The sequence below is a fragment of the Glandiceps talaboti genome, chromosome 1, assembly GCF_964340395.1.
Source record: "Glandiceps talaboti chromosome 1, keGlaTala1.1, whole genome shotgun sequence".
Lineage (NCBI taxonomy): Eukaryota > Metazoa > Hemichordata > Enteropneusta > Spengelidae > Glandiceps > Glandiceps talaboti.
In genome coordinates, this window is record NC_135549.1 from 16,320,922 (window position 1) to 16,342,557 (window position 21,636).

The 21,636-nt window shown below is 33.7% G+C and overlaps 1 protein-coding gene across 1 annotated transcript in view; it reads right to left on the reverse strand.

Annotated features, from left to right (window-relative positions):
* LOC144441426 (voltage-dependent calcium channel subunit alpha-2/delta-1-like) overlaps nt 1–21,636 on the reverse strand; it is a 158,146-nt gene that overhangs the window by 53,974 nt on the left and 82,536 nt on the right. The window contains exon 7 of the mRNA XM_078131033.1: nt 19,918–19,978. Coding sequence (XP_077987159.1) covers nt 19,918–19,978 — 61 coding nt within the window. The remainder of the gene's footprint in view (nt 1–19,917; nt 19,979–21,636) is intronic.

The window sequence follows — 21,636 nt, forward strand, 5'->3', positions numbered from 1 at the left end:
TCACTAACTCGCAGTTTATTCACTACATTTTCATCTTTTTTTTTGAAGTCTCAAGGTGATATGACTTTTGTTGACATTACATAACTAGGTTATAAAAATGAATTAATATAGATTTGATCAAGTGAAATATTGAGTGTATTACCTTGAAAGAGTCAGTACGGGGTAAGATTTAATTTCACTAATTTCACGGGATAGTTATCAAAATGTGGTATCAAAAATATTAGACCGACCATTGCAAAGTGAATTTGTAGCATTTAGCTGACATTAGAGAAGAAATGAAAACCTAGCTACTGAATATATTGTATATCTGAAAGGGCAAGACTACAGTGAAACTTGACACTGAAATAAAACATTCAATCTTGATACTAGTACAAGATAGAGCAATTAACGATAATAGGGCAGAACCTCATGATTAGCGAGTGAGTGTAGCGTACTTGGGGTACTACCATGAGTGCTTGCAGTGTTCTCTAGCTGCGACAGTACTTTCACAAATGTAGGGAGTCAAACTGCAGCAGAAAATACTGCACACACAAGTCCAAATACCCTGAGTATTTCAATACACTGGCACTCATGCGGCATGTGGTTCTGTTAGTATTAGTAATTTACATATGTTTATCCGAAACAACAACTTTCCGTAAAATGTCAATATGCGATCACATGCTTTCATGTAGAATGAACAATCGTGTCCTCATTTTCATATCATTCGCATGCAGGTATACTATGTTTTCAGTATTGCACTGCAGTGTAAATACCACTAATATACATGTGCACTGGTGCAAGTGATCTCTGGTACATATGTTATAATATTGATAACAGCATTTTCTTACCTTTCAAGAAAACAACAGCCATGAATGTGTGGTGTGGTAAAAGTCTGATTTATACATAACACATTTGATTAACGCATAAATATTTCAATCTTGCAAAAGCATTCAATTTATGCAAATAACACTTAATTTATGCATATAACATTTATATGTGGTCAATAAATGCAAATTAAATTCTACTCATACTATTTTACTAGATGACAACAAATCCTGGTTAAAAACAGAAACAATTTCCATTTCTTTAGGGTGTTGGGGGTTTTCTTTAAAAATAAAACTACAAACCCATTTCTTGGTAGTTCACAGCTGTCTCCACAAAGTATGTAAATGTTGTCAGAAGGAAATGGTGCATTTATATGTTTCCTATCATTTTATTTAGGAGACTAGAAAGAGAGTTTTATTTTCAAATTGCAACTGTACTCCAAAGATCACACGTTTAAATACCATTTACCTACTATTTATATAATACTGTATGTTATCTATGTGTACAGGTGGTATCCACCTAAAAATAGCCTAAAATTATACTCTACTAAGATAATCATTGCCATAACACACACCTCACCATATAATCTGTTTTTGTGACTTAAATACCGATATATGCGACAAAATCCTACATACTTAATAATGCAGAATGTCTTGTCAGTGACTGCCCAGTGCAATATCCATCTTCATCAGATCAAAATATCACCACAATGACATTTGATATTCTGTTTTTCAATATATTGCCATGGAAACAATCGTATGGCTTGTCTGACGCTGATATAATGCAGTGGTTGGTCTGTAGAGCACTTCACAGCTGTGTTTTTTAATCATTATATACGCTAACACTGCCACAGTAATCCACTCAAATGCAGTATTCAACCTTCACATATGCTACAATCTAATGAATACCTAACCGTAAGGGTATACACATGATAGCGAGTAAGTACGTTCATACGTTCATACCTTTATCTTTCTCAACATGCACACAAAATTTTCATCATTGTATTCATCATCATTTCAATTTGGTTGCCTTGTTGCAGTGTTCCAAGATAACATGTCATAGTTGGGGGTTTTTTCATCAGTTTTTTCATCAGTTTTTTATAGTGCCAAGGTATTTGGAGAGGATGGAATCATGATCTGGTAAAAGTATATTTGCTTCCTGTACATTTTTAGCATCATCCTGATGACAGAGATGTGGTGAACGATAAGATAAAATCTACTTAAGATTTCCCAACATATGACCCTGACATTATAGAGAGAAATGCGTACCTGCACGTGTGGAAAATCTAGTTAAATTTACAAAAAAAATTATTTATTCCAGAACTGGAAACTTGTGCTAAATACCTTGAGACCTCATATACATGTTTTAAATTGAACCATCTTATAGCTGCAATTCTAATCAATTCATTAAGAAGACAAATAGAATTCCTGTATGTGGTTCTGAAAATGACTGATTGACTTTTATAAAAAATGAAGGTCAGAAGTCCTTCACTTTATTTGCATGCATTTTAATGAGAGCCGTGGCATATGTCAGACCATGGCAAAATGATTAGGGTTATATATATATATATATAGCAATCATATACACAACCCTATTGAATACTACGAACTGAACATTCATCATTTTCTCGGCACCACTTTCACCTGGTGGCCAATTTGCATAGAAATGGGATCTTAAATAGAACATATGCAAAAAGGCTGGTCAGTTTTTGAATGATATTATTATATTGAATACATTTTTAGATACGTTTATTGTATGACGCTTTGAATGCAGACAAATGCTTAGCTTCAATAATCTTTTCCTTGCCGATGCATTATTTATACTGTATCATCAAGGAAGTACTTTTGTTGCATCTGTCAATATCTCTGATATTTTGATTGACGATGGGGTGGAAATGATGTTCTCGGTATCTTTGCCTACATTTTATTGATATGTCAAACAAACATACGACTTAAATATCAGACGTTTCTACGAAGAAAAAAAACCACCTGGTGTTAATTTGATTCTCAGCATACGGTGAATATTATTGATAGTCTTTTTTCCATCACTGATGTGAAAACTAAGAATATTTGATTTAATGTACGCGAACACTGGTTCAGTTTTGATGATATGTGAACAGTAAATGTCAGTCTAGGTCATAAACAGTGTATAAATATTTCTGGATATGTTACAGGGCAACATTGATGGTTATCAGATGATAATTGTCACCATTACACCATTTCAAATGGTAACAGATGAAAATATTAAATTGTCACAAATTGCCAATACTGTTCATTTTAGAGCAGACAGTAAGACATACTACTTATCAAGTCTTATAATTTCAACACTAACTTTTTTTAAACATTATAAAAAACAAACATCCAAAAAGTGTGTTTTATAATAGGAATTCCCTTTATGTGGTAGTCAAACACATGTTAATCTGTACAACAAGTGACAAATCATACCAAGAAAATGAGCTGGGTCGGGTCAGGTCGTTGGAACTTTTAGAACATGTTATCCTATTCGACCTTTGACCTTATTCTAATTTCATTCCTTGTGGCTTTTCATTGGAGCACCAAACAAAATGGAGGAAACGATGGAGAAAAGCTATTCAGAGGGCACTTTACAGTTCAGGGCATTCTAAGACTCACAGGAAATGAAACCACACTAAAAATGACACTTAATGAAACGTTTCCAAAAAACCAGGATTGCTTTTCAGCGCTAAGATGACTACCTTCCTCCCTCTGTAGCGTTTTTTTCATACTCCTAATAAATCCTTGTCACTTCCCTGCCAACTTGATTTCCTCTAACTGAAAGTATAATGGATGTGTTTAACCTTGTTCACTGTAGGATGCTAAGCCAATGTTATTATGGAATTGAAGAAAGTCTAACTATTAATAATGACATCTTAATATTAGACACATAAATCATCATAAACCGTGGTGAATGTTTTATCGTTGTATTGAGAGTACATTCCGAGCTGATATATTATTGTCTGAGTATGATACATGTATTGTGTACTGACTAAAGTAGTACTGCAGAGTCACGTAACACTGAAATGGACGGTACTGACTAAAGTAGTGCTGCACTGATCGAGTCACGTAAGACTGAGATGATGGTACTGACTAAAATATTACTGCACTGAGTCACATATGTTAAACACTGAGATGAATGGTACTGACTAAAATATTACTGCACCGAGGCATATACGTAACACTGAGCTGAACACGATTTTCATACTACAGTTCTTGCATGAAAATTCTCTAATTTCCATCTGATGAATCTTTAATGGCTTGTAATGTTACAGATGTAATGGCGTTGCTTGGATATGTGTAGTGATAATGGACTAAGATAAAAGACTAGGCCTGCAAGGGCTTCTGTCAAACCTACAGTTTGTCATGTTCTACAACATATATATACAACATCAAACTTCAAAGTACTTGTGAGTAATGATACCAACATTTCTATCGCGACTACACCTTGTGGAAAATTGGCTTTTAGTTCAAAAATTATGTTCCCCATTTTTGCTAGATTAAGTCTCTTTTTAATATTATAATATAAGATAAAATTTGACTTGATAAAAAATGTTATGACTATGATCCTATATCTTAAAATATTCACAAAATTAAAAATATGTAAAGTTTGCCCTTTGACCTTGGATTAGTTGTTGGTTGCTGTTCAAAGAATCATATGAGAGAAGATAAATCCATGTTGATACTCTCCAAGATTCATATGATATTCATATGATATGAGATAATCCATACCGAATATTCTCTGAGAATCATACATGAGATATATGCATACTAAATATTCTCCACGAATCATATGATATTAGATATATCCATATTGTTATTCTCCACAAAATACACTGTGTAATATTGTTTTCCATGATAATCTCTAGGTTACTAAACATGACATTTTCAGTTATAAACAGAGTACCCTTTCATACAGAATCATGTCTTAGATTACCTATTCTATGTATGTCAATAATCCAAAGTGATCTCTGTCTGGCAGCATTTCAATATTTACAAAACGTAAGTCACTACTATATTACTGCCCAAAATGGATGTTTGCATCTGAGGATCGGATGGTAATCTGTATGTAATGAGGAAGGCAGATAACCTCCAACGCCAAAGATGTAAACACGCATACTGAAGCTTTCAATATCTTGCCAAGTGAACATTTACACGACATGGAATGTATATTGATTTTTTTTTTGTACTATGATGGTCGTCTGCTTAATAGAATGCCAAAATATGAGTAGAGGTTTTTTCAAATATGGCAACTGTGACGAAGTACTACTCTTTTGCATACCTTGCCAGAGGGCAATATGAGTTTCATTTGCTTGGCAACTATCCCAAATGCTGTTATCTGACACAATTACAAAATATAATGTGTAATAAGATTGCAATGAAACTGACATATTAAGCAACATAATACAATGTTGCAGGAACTACACATTCATAGTACGGCATATAATGAGACAAAATATTTTGATTACTATAATGTAAACTCTTATTCATTCCATGTTCATGATGAATTTGAGTTTAATATTTGTATGACATCAGAGTTCATTCATAGCAAAAACCCTCTCATAAACCATGGAAATTTTTGCTTAGAATGAAATGTTGCTTGATCGAGGTGCTGGCTAGATTTTCATAGAAGCATTAATGTTGCACTTTAACATTATGGTGCTGGAGAAAGTCTCACAATGGATGTAAATGACCTAAACGCAACACAAACATTTTGAGAAAAAATGATCCATCAGTCAGGAACAAAATCTGATTTCTGAAAGTGGATGTTTGTATGGCAAGCTTGAGTCCTCATCAAGTTTTAATTTTGGGGGAAAATCTCCTGATATACCCTGTAGCTGTAAATCATTCATATTTTAATTCTGAGAGTAGTCTGTAAACACTAATAAGGACATTGAAATAGTCAGGCTGTCATTTCTAAATCTATTCCCAACCCGATACTTTTTCCATTGATGTATTCCCACACATCACCTCTTCCAAGTACAGTCAGACTGTCATTTCTAAATCTATTCCCAACATGATACTTTCCCGCTCATGTACTCCCATATCATCTTTTCCGAGTAGTCAGACTGGCACTTCTAGATCTATTCCCAACATGATACTTTGCTGTATAAACGTATTCCCACACAGAAATCCCACCTATTTTGGATATTAGACTGACAAGTAAATCCCCACATGATCATCTTGTGTATCAATTGAATATGCAGCCAAAAGAAAAACCTGAATTATTAATAAATGGTGAACTCCTCGACAGTACATTAAAAGCTTACATCAACTGTGAGACAATGACATCTCTTATGTAGTGTACATCACACAACCACATATCATGCCTTGATATTAGTAGTTTTGTCAAATACATAAAAATACCATCGATGTTGTTGTTGTCTCTTTGCACTGATACTCATTTTTGGTAAGACCCTAGGTTTGTATTAAATTAATATTTTGATATTTTCAATCAGACACATTTTGGTAAAATACCCTTCTATCAGACTAACGCACGGTTTTCTTCCTTCAAACTTGGCAAGAACATTGCATTACAAATCTGAGGCATTACAAATATACAGCAATGGCCATGCTAGAAATAATACTAACCATAAATAAGCTTATAGTTGATGATCATGATTGGTTTACTGAAGTGTCTAGATTTGATTCAACAGAACTGCCGGTGACATGGAAATGATTTGTAGGAATTGTAAAACAACAGATACTCTACCTATCCTGTTTTCAGTAATGTAAGGTTCATCTTATCTTGTGTTTGATGCAAGGGGGGCTCAGCAGAACAACTCAGCTTGTGTGTGATACACAGGGGTTACCAGAGCAACTTGGCTTGTGTGTGATACTGGGGGGCTATGCTAGCAACTCAGTTTGTGTTTAATGCAAGGGGGCTTATGAGAGCAACTCTGCTTGCATTTGATACAGGGGGCTTTCCAGCAACTCGGCTTGTGTGTGATACTGGGGCTTACTAGAGCAACTCAGTTTGGGTGTGATACAGGCTTACCAGAATACTGACATTTTCAGGTTTATTAATACTGTATGACTACATCTAATTCCTTATAGAGTAAGTTTTACATAAACAATGTAAGTATAATGAATGTATACCTGACTGACATCTACAATATCTGCTTTAAGTTAATGTAACAGTTCTAAAGCTATTTCCAAATATGTAGGGGCTTAGTGCAGGAACTGTCACCGACAGCAAGCTTACTAGTCCATGGCAGTTGTTTTAAATAACTATACACGAACAGCCTGTACTAATCTCTCATTGGGAATTCAGCTGCTAACACAGAAGACAGCTTAGTGCACAAAGTCTGCAGAATATAAATAACCAGATTATACTTTCACCTGATACAACATGTCTCTGGGGACATAGGATTTTACTAACCAGGGTTTGTTGTATTCTGAGCTGATGCTACACTTCTTTGCCTATTCAGTTACATCTCCCTTGGTCCTCTCTTGTTGAAATTTCATTTCTGATGGGTTAGATGAGTTTAATAATACAATATTTACATGCAGTTAAACATGTGAGAATGAATGTCACCTTGTTTGATGGTTTACACAATTAAGTCTGATGATAACGGGTGTGCATTTTAACATCTAAAGCTGAATGTCATCTTTTCTAATGAGTTAGATGAGTTTGATAGTACAAGATGTGAATTTAAACATCACAAGACAACATCATCTTGTTTGATGGTTTAGACATGTCTGATAATACAAGGTATGCATTTAAACATCACAAAAACAATGTCATAAAAACAACTTCATCTTATTTGATGGTTAATAGATAAGCATTAACATAGGGTATACATTTCACACATCACTCATAAAGTAATTATTTATGAATACTAAACATGATTTCATAGTTTTTCACTTCTCTATTTTCATATCATTTTTCCTTCATTAAAAAGATCCCTAATATAATGAGTCAAAATATATTCAATATAATTTATTATTTATTTATTTAGCAAGCTTTTCAATACTAACTTATCCTTATCATAATATGTTCATTTCATAAAATATTCATGATTCACCATAAATCTCTATTTAATAATTAAAAATATGCCTTTTTTGTCATTTTGTCATTTTTCACAACACCTTGCATGTTTTTGTAACCTGATATTTTAATTCTAGCTCATCCTTCTTCTTATTCATGTATTATGTATGTATCTATTTATTCATTTTTTGGTAATTTGTTATTGCTATTAACACTAATTGTGTATAAATCTGTCTTCTTTTTTTTTGGTATATTAATCTGTAACATTCAACACAGGTCCTGGGGCCACCATTCAGTCAATCATGAATGAACCTTTCCTTTTCCAATGTTGTCAGAAAAATAGTCCACATAAAAGGCAGTAGGTTTTATATAATTATGTCTTTTTCCATCAAATTTTGCTAGTTGACAACTGTGTTTATTTACTCACATGGTCTAAAATTAATTGATTGCTTAATATCTTTGTGATGAACATTGTCTTATTTAAATCAGAACAGGTTAGATCATGGAGGGCTTTTCTGTGAAAATTAGGGAATTTTTTCCAATATATACAGTAGACTCAAACCATGAATACGTGTAGATGATGCAAAAAATTGTGTTTTTTTATTTTCAAGTAGTCTGCATACACCTATTCAAAAGTATGTACATGTATACTAAAAAAGATAATTACAGATCATGTTTTCCAGTTAAAATCTAAAAATACAGACTACACACTTTATTGAGCTTAAATATAGGATAAAGTCTACACCAACTCATGGCTGCAATGTCAGATGGGCAGGACTCAACAGTCTGCAAGCTAACTCAGTGTATTATTTCACTTGTGATGGAAACAAAATTTTGTGGTTGTAATTCAGCAAACACGATTCTAGAATAAATCCCGGACATAAAAATTGTTGGATTATATCACCATTATAAAGAAGTATTACCATAAAAAGATTGCCTACAGCTAGCAACAGCTGGTGTCTCTTACATTTTAGAAATTCACTAAATCTTATTATTTCTAAATATAGACCCCGTTCTTTTTAAAATCACATCACAAGTTAAAAATGTCTCCACTTCAACAAGAAATACTATTAGAGATTTGATTTCATGTATAAATGTAGAAAATGGAAAGAAATAGTAGTTCTTTACATTAATAATCATTAAAAGTTGGAATATGGAAAACAATATTCCACACAATGTAGTATTTCCCTTACTTCTAGTGCAACATTTTCTTTATTTCTAGTCTTCAAAAATATGCAGTACAACATAATGTACCTAGTACGAAATATTTGTATTACTTATAAACTTAGAAGTAGAATTCACCTTGCCAGCCAATTTGCCTGAAAATCGAAGTTTAATATTGAAAGCTTGCTTTTGCAATAATAAAAGAAATGTGGGGTTTCACTTTCTCATTTCAAGGAAATAGACAGGATTCAGTGGCCATTTTGAATTTTAAAATGGATAAATTTTAAGATTACATTGATCTCTACAAAAATTTGCATGGTAGGAACAGATTTATTTCCTTCTTGAATTTTAACTGAAGAATGGGTTTGAGTTTTCTTGAAGACAATGTACAGCCAAAGTTAAGTTTTCATATTTTGAATTTTTCTTGATTTTAAATGAGAATGGGTTGGAGTTTTGTTGAACAGCTTTATATCTGCCAACTTTAATGCCATCACCAAAGTATAATAGCTGTTAGTCTCAGTTACCCAGACTCTCACCACTGGGGATCAACTATGAGACCACCCTGACTGAACTGAGTCTGGGGGAATGTAATCACAATCGCCTGTACTGGATCTCTTTCCCAGAGCGATGCATGCTGGGGAATACTTCACGTCCAACATTGCAGGTTGAATGATCCAGGTACCTTTGCGACATGTTATAATGTCTCAAGGAACTGAAGAAATGTACTGTTACAGTATGACTTCAGGTGCGGGCGACTTTGGAGTAGATTTCTCCAAACTCTCATCTGGGTAGTCTTGTAGTAGAACCCCCTAGCAGTGACAATCTGGGTAATCGAGACTAGTATACTGTTATACAAACATAATGAGTTTGCTCTATGTAATGATTGATTAGGGTTTCCTTGAGAAGTGAATAGCTGTAGGCATTGTGTTGTATTCTTTCATGACTGATGGAAACACCACAAGCTATTCAACAATAACACTGTCAGTAACGCTACTTTGTACACTGCTCATTCAAAATAAAACAAGGAAGTCAGCAAAGAGAAATTGACATGCTTGCTAAGTGATCATATATTGCAAAAACAAACATCAGAATGACACAAAAGGTCTTAAAACTATCAAAATCAGAAACGTTTGTGCATATCGAGGTTACAAGACCTAAATACATATATTTCCATAATTCCATAATGATTTATATGTAAAGCATAAATTGTACTTACTAGTTCATTTTTTGCCAATAGATTTTGACCAATCAAACAAATGATGGTAATGAATGGTGAACAAATGCCAATATGCAAATTAAGAGCTGGCCCTTCTAACCAAGTGACCATCATGATTCTATATCACACAAAAAATTTATGAGTTTAAGAAATTTCCCTATCTTCATTCAAAAACTCTCATGTTTCGATGAAAATGATTAATAAATTTGTCAATAAAACTAGCTATTCTCCCCTCTGTCTTGTCCCCATTGCTTCAACTGTGCTCTCAATTTCATTTAATGGACACTTTTTCAGCTAACAGGACACTTTTTACACAAAGAAAAGTTTTGCGAACACTTTAACTGTGAATGAAACTTTGCACATTATCAATGACACTGTCCCCATCTTGTAAACTGTCACAATGCCACCAACTTGTAAATGCACATGCCTAAGTCTGCACCTGTCATTCAGGTCTCGCACAAGGTACCTCTAGCTCTGTACCTACACTATCCAAAGACAAACTCTCTGACCTACTACAAAGTGATTTGTGCTGAAAGTGTTTTTTTTTATATAGAATTTGTTCATTAATGTGACAACCTGTAAATATACCAGAGCTATAGTAGAAAATGCTGATGTTCGCAGCAGGTCAAACCTGCAATAATTGCTGTAACTTTGTTACAGTATGGGTTCTTGTCATGCTGAACTTTTGGTGAAAATATCGCATTATTTGGCCGAGATATGCGGGATGGGATTATAGTGAATTTGTTCATTAACAGGATAATGGGTGAGTATACAAGGGTGCGTAACAGGGCTGTAGGTAATAAGGTTGACATTCTGGATGAAAACCTAAAAACTCATCAAATTCAAAGTATAAGTATTTTACGGGTCCTGGCCAATTTAATGTTTTTCACAGGACACTTTTGGGTAAACCCATCAGTTACTTTGTCAGCAGTAATAATAATAGACGGGTGAGGACCTGTACTATAACTATCAGGTAACCTAGTATATAAAACTCAATTTGAAACATTTCTGATTTCTATGTGTATATTTCCTCCATTACAATTGAGTAATTAATGTGTCATGAATTTTGACAATTTCATTTTTCATCCATCTGAGACACTAATAAAGACATCCTGGCCATGACGGAAAACAAACTGCTAAAAAACGCCACACACATAGGAAGAAATTTGAAGAAGCTCTCCATCCTTGATAATGACAGGAAACCATGGAAACAAAACACTTGATGCACTGATGCATGAGTGAGTGAAAACCTTAAATCAACACTTAAACATTCCAGAATACTATCCATCAGCTCATAAATGGTCAGGTAAACATTTAAAGAATATTTGCGTAATCTAAACATGGCTCATTTTCAGCTGAAATACGGCCAACTCTCTTATCGTTCAGCCTGGCTGTTTTAATGAATACTGCTAACCTGGGTAATGTGCATATTATACAATACAGATGCATCAGTGTCAGAAGACATCAGTTTTGTAGTAATTATCTATATGTCTATCATTCCGTGCTTTGTCTAGACAGTTATATTAGCACACAACAGTACATAGTTCTCCTTAGACCATCGCATTTTCACACCAGTACACAAGTCCTGGATATAATAATACAGTTTGTCAACTTCTAACATCTCTAGAGACATCAGTGTCTCTCAAATGTCAGAGTTAATGGCTTTAATGACAAAAACACATTAGATTTTAAGCCAACACTGTCAGTTACTCGGCTCATTGAAATATGGATGTGTTATACTTACTATGGGGGTATTGGTCAATATTTAAAGCATCTACCCGTCAATTAATAAAAAACACAGTCTATGAACGGACTTGCTAAATGACAAACAACTACCTATAGACGGACTTGCTAAATGGCAAACAACTATGTACAGATGGACTTGCTATTATGGCAAACAATTATCTATCGACGGACTCACTAAATGGCAAACAACAATCTATGGATGGACTTGCTAAATGGAAAACAACTATCTATAGACATACTTGCTAAATGACAAACAAATATGTACAGATGTACTTGCTAAATAACAAACAACTCTATGGATGGACTTGCTAAATGGCAAACAACTATCTATGGATGGACTTGCTAAATGGCAAACCACTCTCTATAGATGGACTTGCTAAATGGCAAACCAATATCTATCGACGGACTCACTAAATGGCAAACAACTCTATGGATAGACTTGCTAAATGGCAAACCACTCTCAATAGAGGGACTTGCTAAATGACAAACCACTATCTATCGACGGACTTGCTAAATAAATCAAATATATCAACCTCTGTCAATCCAACATTCTACACAAACTTAGATTATTTTCAAATGTTCTCTCATGACACAAAACTTTGAAATGAAATCTAGATAAATACACATTTCTAAGTGTTTCATTTTGAACATTCAAACAGATATGCCCGTATGCTATCCATCCTTTTAATGCCTACTTAATAGAAAAAACTTCCCTCAGGTCACAGGTTAACAGTACCATGAGCACACAGAAACTTCCACAAAAACTTTTATTCTGTCTGCAATTTCAGTTTTCAACTGTGACACCAGACGTTGATCGGATTCTTTCATCAGTGAGTGATCATGCTTTTAATCAAGTGTAATGACAATTTTTAATGTAATATGTACGATATCTGTTTTAAGTAATGTTATATACATGTATACGTTTGTAGTCATACATGTCCAGATTAAAAGATGAATTTTCTGAATTTCTGTTTATTTTTAATAACATGGACGGTAAAAATATGACATGATGTAATGCCAAATATTTTGAAAATTACTTTTATTGCTGTGTTCATTAAATTTCCGTTCAAAGATTCAATCATAACGACTACAAGTTCTAACAATGTAAATATAATCTTACATCTATCATGCCAGTCATCAGATCAAAGTGATGCAATCAATGCTCACACATTAAATTTTGTCCATAAATTTCACAAAATTATACGGGACAAATTGATCATTATATTAATTTATTGAAATTATGATACTTAAAGAGAGAAAAGAAATATGTCTTTGATGTCATATTGATTACTGTCCAGCAAATGTCATTTAATACACACCATGCAATGGTAATAATTTCGAGGTAATTGAGCAATTTTGTAAATATAGCATTATATATATTTGATACAAAGGACAAGAAATTTCAAGTGACAAGCCATGCACCATAAGATACCTGCAGTCTCTTTTTGTAACTGAGGTAGACACTTTATCTACTTATCTATGCAATTACTCTGTCATTGAAACAGAAATGACTCATGCCAGCAGATACTAGTCTAGAATATATAAACATAAGTTACTGGGATATCACAGACAAAGTTTTGTTGCCACAGACACCAAACGTTAAGAAAAATGTGGTTACTTAGTACAGTCACAGTAACAAAGTGTTCTTCGTACTAACTATCAGGATATCACAGACACCCAAACAGTAACAAAGTGTTCTTTTAAGAAAAAGTACAAACTTTGAGGATATTTGTAACTTCAAAACTTGTCTTTTTGAATCTTTGACCTTTTGAAATGATGCATTGCAATCCTCTGGCGTCCAGTAAAAAAACGTGTTGAGTAACATTAAATGGTTGCCCTGGGATACATCCTTCATCACTCCTACTATGTGAAATTTATCTTTCCTTTGAGAATGGAGATGTAAAAATAAGTCTCAATCTCTTTTGTGTTTGTTCATTTCTATATATTATATCACGGCATATTTAATTTATTATTATATAAATGTATTCCTTGATGTACACAGTATTATTAATCAGGGAAACAAATTGTGGTCATTTTAGTGAATAATTAAAAAAAATAAATTTGATGAAATGAACAGCTGTATTTCTTGAAACAGTACATTGTTGATTTATGTATTGAAGTGTTAGTTTCTATAACGTTCATTCCTTGATCAGTAAGACGAAATAAAACGTGGTTTTTTTTTCTACTTTCAGGAATACAATCATAGAACATGTTACATGATGGAAGAGGAACCCTGGCAGTCTTAACAACTATGCAAGCAGTTACTCTATAATCATATCGTTATATAAATCCCAGGTCTCAGTGTGTTATCGGTGAGTCTATCATTTCTATATTGACTAGAATACCAATCAACAATGTCTCAAGATTCACTAAATATGCTGCTGTTCCTCTGAGAGTAACGCAGCATGTCATAAACAGACATTTGAGAAGCACATTCTGAGAACTACGTTAAACTCAATTTTAAAGGCTGAGCAGTACGTTTTATCTTTTTCTTGATTTCATTTTGACTAGATAATAAGATTCTTTAGGAATTCTAATTGCTAACAAGTATTTTGTCTCGGTTAATAGTCATCCTCATGGACGCATTTGTTATCTTGGACAGACAAGAAATTGACACTTTCGTATAAGATTGCTAGTAAAACAATGTGGCTGGTCTTACGAAAAATACTAAACATATATAACAGTTTGTACTAAAAATTTTAAAAAATTATCACAAGCTATTTCAGTAAAGTGCCATATGTGTGTATAGTAGTACAATTATTTAAAGTGATGACTGCATCTATTTATTTTTGTTTAATTTCAAAAAGAAAAAGAAAATTGTGGAATCTTTATGACACTGTTTAGAAAAGATGATAACTTCAGGAACATTTTGTAATGTTTTTTAAGCATAGTACATTTACATGACTGTAAATGAACACTCAAAATGTAATACAAAGTGGTAATCTGAAAATGGAACACTTGAAATGTAATACAAAGTGGTAATCTGAAAATGGAACACTTGAACTGCTATTTTGTAAAGTCAATGTGGATAATAAATAGTGTCCAGACTGACTCTGAAAATAAATGGCAGTTTGACTTTTCCATTTTGGATAAGGCTGCTGCATTTCGACCTTTACTTTTGGATAACACTGCTATATCTGGTCAAAACTTCCTAGAAAACTATAAAAATGCAGCGGATTGATCTTTCGTTTTGGATTATACTGCCATATATGGGCAACATTTCTTTATTAGAAAACTGTAAAAAATGCAACGTTTGAACCATTTCATTTTGGGATTACGTTGCTCCTATGTGGTTGATTTTCCTTAGAAAACTGATTAACACGCCGAAAAGAGCTTTGAAATGGCCATGAGTAGATTATGATCTTTTACATTCCCTCGTGTGTCTAGTATTGCCTACATAGAAAACACACCACACTAACGATCAATTACTTGTGCACGCTGAATTTAAAAACTTGCCTCGGTAATAAGCCAGCTATCTTGAAAAATTGATTACACTTCATTAAGTATATAGCTTCTAGTTTTGAACATCAAAAGTGCAATTTTACACTCGCTTAAAAAAAAAAATCATTAATTTAAGAGTTGTAATGCCGACATGATTGTCTAATTATAAAAACCAGCAACATTACAATGGGGCAATAATTACTAACATAATTGGTGTCAGAATAATTATATCACTGTAAATGAACTTTATGCACCTCATTATAATTATAAATTGCATATCAAGTCATTCCAGCTTAATAATACCAAGGTCACCAGAACAAAACTCTTCCATAAAAAAAACCCAGGAAGATTGGAAATTTAAAATGAATTCCAAGGTGACTTTACATTTTAATAGAGACATTATGTTACAAAATTGTCAATTCAAAATGAACTCCAAGGTGACTTTAAAGTTGGAGAAGATATGTAGGGAAAATTATCAACTCAGAGGAGATATGTTACAAAATTGTCAATTCAAAATGAACTCCAAGGTGACTTTAAAGTTGGAGAAGATATGTAGGGAAAATCATCAACTCAGAGGAGATATGTTACAAAATTGTCAATTCAAAATGAACTAGCAACTTCAAGGCAAAAAGTTACAAAAATTTTCAATTCGAAATGACTAACTCCAAGATGACTTTACATTTTACTAGAGAAATTATGTTACAAAATTGTCAATTCCAAATGAACTCCAAAATAACTTTACATTTTAATAGAGAAATTATGTTACAAAATTATCAATTCAAAATGAACTCCAGGTGACTTTAAACTTAGAGGAGACACGTATCTAGGAAACTACCTAAAATAGACGATTGTGAAATGTGAAGAAAACGTCAGAAAGTGTGATAGCATCTGTGATCGCTATCTAAAGCCATTCTAGCCTGAGGCTTTGAACACAACACAGACTTCACTAAAGAATATTATTCTACATGCATATACAAAAGAGGTGGGTTTTTTTTCATTTTTTAATGAAATATACACAATGGCAAGTTTTCAATTACTGCTTTGAATGGGAAAATAAGCACACTTTCTGATGCCGAGTAGATTTTATTATGCTAGTAAAAATCATAATCTATGCTTGGTGTCTCCTATTGATGAATTCCAATGAGAAGCCCTTCTGCTTGGGTGCCGTAATTGACAACTGACGATCTTGTACATAGCAGTCTATTGAAACTGCCAAGCTTTATTGTGACAATAATAACCCAACGAGGTCATATCTACTTTCAGTAGGTTCTGCATGGAAAGAGTGAGTAAGTTTGTCCAGGGACTACCTAACAACCATGTTTTCCTAACAATATTGTTTTATCACTGACGGAAGTAAACACTTCACAATGCGATACATTTCAAAACTATGCATAAATAATGAGTTGATATTGACATAAAGAACATAATATATATGACTGATCAATGATGCGTGCGGTGCATGCGTAAGTGCATGCGTACGTACATGTCTGCGCATGTGCGTGCATGCATGTGTGTGTGTGTGTGTGTGTGTGTGTGTGTGTGTGTGTGTGTGTGTGTGTGTGTGTGTGTGTGTGTGTGTAGAATGAATATTCTGCATTACATAAGTTTTGTAAAGTTGATATTTTCATCAAAGATGACTGCCATTATTTATGTATAGATATAGAATACCAGAATGAAAAGCAATAACTACCTAACTCCACTTGCAATGTACAGTACTAAGGTATTTTTATTGGAAGGTTCTGAAAGTGAAAATTACCTAACTCCACTATCCATGTACAGTACAGCAGCACATAGATATTTTGCTTGGAAGTTTACAAAAGTAATAATTACCTAACTCCACTAGCTACATACAGTACATACATTTTGATGGGAAGTTAATGATAATTACCTAACTCCACTAGCAACGCCGGTACAGTATATATAAGATATTTTGATTGGAAGTTTACAAAAGTAATGATTACCTATTAACTCCACTAGCTACATACAATACATACATTTCGATTGGAAGTTTATGATACTAATTACCTAACTCCACTAGCAACGCCGGTACAGTATATATAAGATATTTTGATTGGAAGTTTACAAAAGTAATGATTACCTATTAACTCCACTAGCTACATACAATACATACATTTCGATTGGAAGTTTATGATACTAATTACCTAACTCCACTAGCAACGCCGGTACAGTATATATAAGATATTTTGATTGGAAGTTTACAAAAGTAATGATTACCTAACTCCACTAGCTACATACAATACATACATTTCGATTGGAAGTTTATGATACTAATTACCTAACTCCACTAGCAATGCCAGTACAGTATATATAAGATATTTTGATTGGAAGTTTAGGAAACCAGAACCTACCTAACTCTAGACTACTAGCTACATAACGTGCATACATTTTCATTGGAAGTTTATCTGTGATAATTTACCTAACTCCATAAGCAGTGTACAGTACATCAGATATTTTGACTGGAAGTTTAGGAAAGCAGCACCTACCTATTAGAACTCCACTAGCTATATACTGTGCATACATTGTCATTGGAAGTTGATGAAAGAGATAGTTACCTAACTCCACTAGTTACATACAACACAGATATCATTATGAAAATAGATCTCTATATAAATATGTAACCAATGTCAACAGGTGTATTGTTGGAATTAGTTTGAGTGTAATGTATGCCATAACGGGGCGCCCTCACACATCGGTCAACCTAGAGGAGGCCGGTTGAGGGCAAAGCAACATGACATATTTTACAGTCTATTTAGGAATACAAGGTATTGACTGAGTGTGTATATCTTGTCTGGCAAATTGGATATAGCCATCTCACATATGTAACTCAAACTCCATTACTTCACTCGTATTCCTGTTTGAAAACAACATATCTACTGCATTCATGTTTCGGAATTAAAATGGTTCACCTTCACATGGTGATGCAAGGCCCTCCTTTATCTCAATGTATCAAAAACATTCAAAGTAAAACAACAAAACATATATGATTTTTTTTTTGGAAGTTTATGAAAGTGATAATTTATATATCTAACTCTGTGATAGTTACAACAAACAACAAACTCTGTTTCTGAGTTTTTGCTCATTTAGATAACAGCATGCTACTGTGCCATATTATTATGGTGGTGGGGGGGGGGGGGTATTAGTTGTTCTTCTGAACACGAGGACAGTAAACCATTTCATTAAGGACCAGCTTACCACCAAATACAACATTCACTTACATCCAAATGTATGCTATCCAAAATACAGAGACAATCTTTTTTTAAATTTTCAAAAAAACCTCACAATTTTATGAGTGCTATTGAATGCATCACATTACTTTCTGAATATCTATGTATTGCCATTGAGATCCAAATAAACTTGCCTCTGATATCAGAAAGCATACATCCTTACAATATGTTACCATGGCAACAGACTTTAGTATAGTATGTCCCCATGTTAAAGGAACAAGAGTTAAAATAACCTTATTACCCAGATAAATATATTCCGTGCATATGATAATAAAAATGTATTCTTCAAGCAGTATGGGTAATCATATAATAGCTTGACAACAAATAGCGCCCTCTAGTGTTATACGGTCATTATATAAAAAATGAACTGTCACTCTTAGGCCTAATAAAACAACTGTGTGGTTCCAATTACGCTTAATTTTAGAATAGGTGGGGTAGGTAGATTTTTTAATTTATTTTATTATATATTTTTTCTTTGATGTGTGAGTGTCTAGTTCAGGTTTTCCATTGTTTTCCAAATGGTCTCTGTGTTGTTTATTTCTTCCCATCAGATGTACAGCCATTACAGATTGGAAGAATAGTTTTATATTGTCTTTTTAGGTTGATGTCAGTTTCCGTATCCACTATTTCTCGAGAGACTTCACAATTTTTGCAATGTTATTATTTTTTTCTTGAGTACATAAAAAAAAGTTTAGGGTCGGCAGTGAAAAACTAGGTGGGGGTCAGGTAAATGGAACCAAACAATTATTTTTTTTAGGCCTTGTGGTAGACAGTTCATTCATTTACATGACTACACCACTAGAGGGAGCTTTCCATTGAACTCATTAATTGATTACAGCAACACTGTAACATACATATTCAAAACTGCTTAATTCAATTTGGGGGGCATTAATTAACATGCTATGCATTACTATACACAGGATTTAGAAGTGCACTAAATATCATCACATGCTTCTAATAGCAAAGCATATTCCTCTCAATTTGATTAGCTAAATTCATTTTCTTTTTTAACATGCAAAAATTCTCACTTTTCACACATTGATAATTCACTTTACACACAACTGGTTGAATAACTTGTTGATAAAAGAAACCATCCACGAAAGACAGAACACAACGAAACCAACAGGACACCAGACTAAAACGTAGGGAGTTTTTACAGCATTTAAACACATGTTTACACATACTGAGGGAAGTTGATAAATATTGTGCACTTTATAAAATCCGACCAACTACAGTGAGATTTGTACATCTCTAGAAGGAGAGATACAGTTTCACGAGAAGTCATACATCTGTACTTACCAGCCACGCCGTCGTACATCGTATTGGTCTATTGCGTTAGGACCGAGACTCCATATATGTGCTAGCAGTTGTAGAGAGGGATAACGACATTCTAGTACGTTTGATATGTGATGTATGGTTTGTAAAATACAACACAACACAACACAACAATCTGACAATGTTCATGTCAGACCCTGTCTGTCTAATACACCTCTATCAAGTATTCCCAGTTAATCTTTTGTATTTAGTATTAATCATAGTTCAATAACAATATAGCATCTTCTTCACATTTTGCTATGTTTTTATGTCTGAGTATTTTTTATTTTTGTTTGTTGTTGGTCTACTGCAGCCATTCAGCGAAATTTGTAAACTTCTTTTGACAAGACTAAATATGCAAAAAATAATTCAGAAAAAATTTATCTGAATTCTGAAACTTTGGTGTATTATTCAAACAGGGGGGGTTGATATGTGTGTGGATTCATGCACGAATGTTTGAGAGAGTTACAGACAAACAGTTTACAGAACGAAAACAGGGTGTGGGTGAAAGTGATGATGAAATATGTAACCAACAAATAAACAAACAAGATATTGCCACCATTTACCAGTTTTCAGATCTAGCATCGTAGTCTATGCGAACGTTGGAATGCGCAGCTGTGTTGGTGAACAGTCACAGTGGTCAGTGTCACACACAAAATACCACCAAGTATGAACAGGAAAAAGATGAAGGTACCCAGGAAAGATAAAACATATCAAATTACGTGAAAAGGAAAATGAACAGAAATTATCAATGACTGAAAAAAACAGGGGGGGGGGGGTGTAATGGGGAATATGTCTAACTAATATTATGACTCGGTTGAACAATTTGGGAGATGTTAATATGGTATTAGTTCATTTGCAGTTACAATCTTGACAATTTCTAGCCATGGCATAGTTATGCAATTTTCATACCAGCAGTAAAACGACCATAAACCAGCCTTTATTTCGTGTTAGTTTTTCACCTCAGTAGTCTTTTTCAAGGAATTTTATTTGAAATTTAACATGGCATAAATTTTGGTTGAGTTCTTTTGTTGATGCTTTATTATTGAGAAAATTTTTCCATTTTTCAATTTTTGACGAATTCTTTTTGCATTGAGGGGTACAAAACAGATCCATTTTTGTAGGATGAGAACCAAAATAGCTCAAAATGCCCCCCCCCCCCCCCACTCACCCCAAAGTAAAATAATTTAGTTTTTATCTTACATTGAACTATTGATCTCACACCCTAAGATCAATTTTTTCCCCATTTATTGGTTTCCTGATATATGATTTTGTCCACACTTTAACAAATCAGAATTAGGTTTGATAGATATGTTTTTGCATCCAGAAACTCAAGATTTCATGAACAGTGAAACAGGAGATCGAGAATATAAATGATGAAGTTCTAAATGGTAATATCCCACCACAAACTGACAAACATATGCATAATAACTAACTGTACTACTAGTAGCAAAATATGGCACCCGACTTTTAATAGTTTTCAACTCTTTGGTCTTACGAACAAAATATTAGATGGATGAAGGTGTCTGGGTTTAGTGGTAAAATGGCTCAAATGAAATGGGGGAGGGGGGGGGATGAATGTTATCTCTGGAATGACTGGTGAAGAATGGAGAGGGGACAGAACAGTCAATATAGAATAGAGGGGAGGACATGCAAGCGATGTACCTACAGCAGGTATTATGTGCAACTTACAGTTAGTGGGGT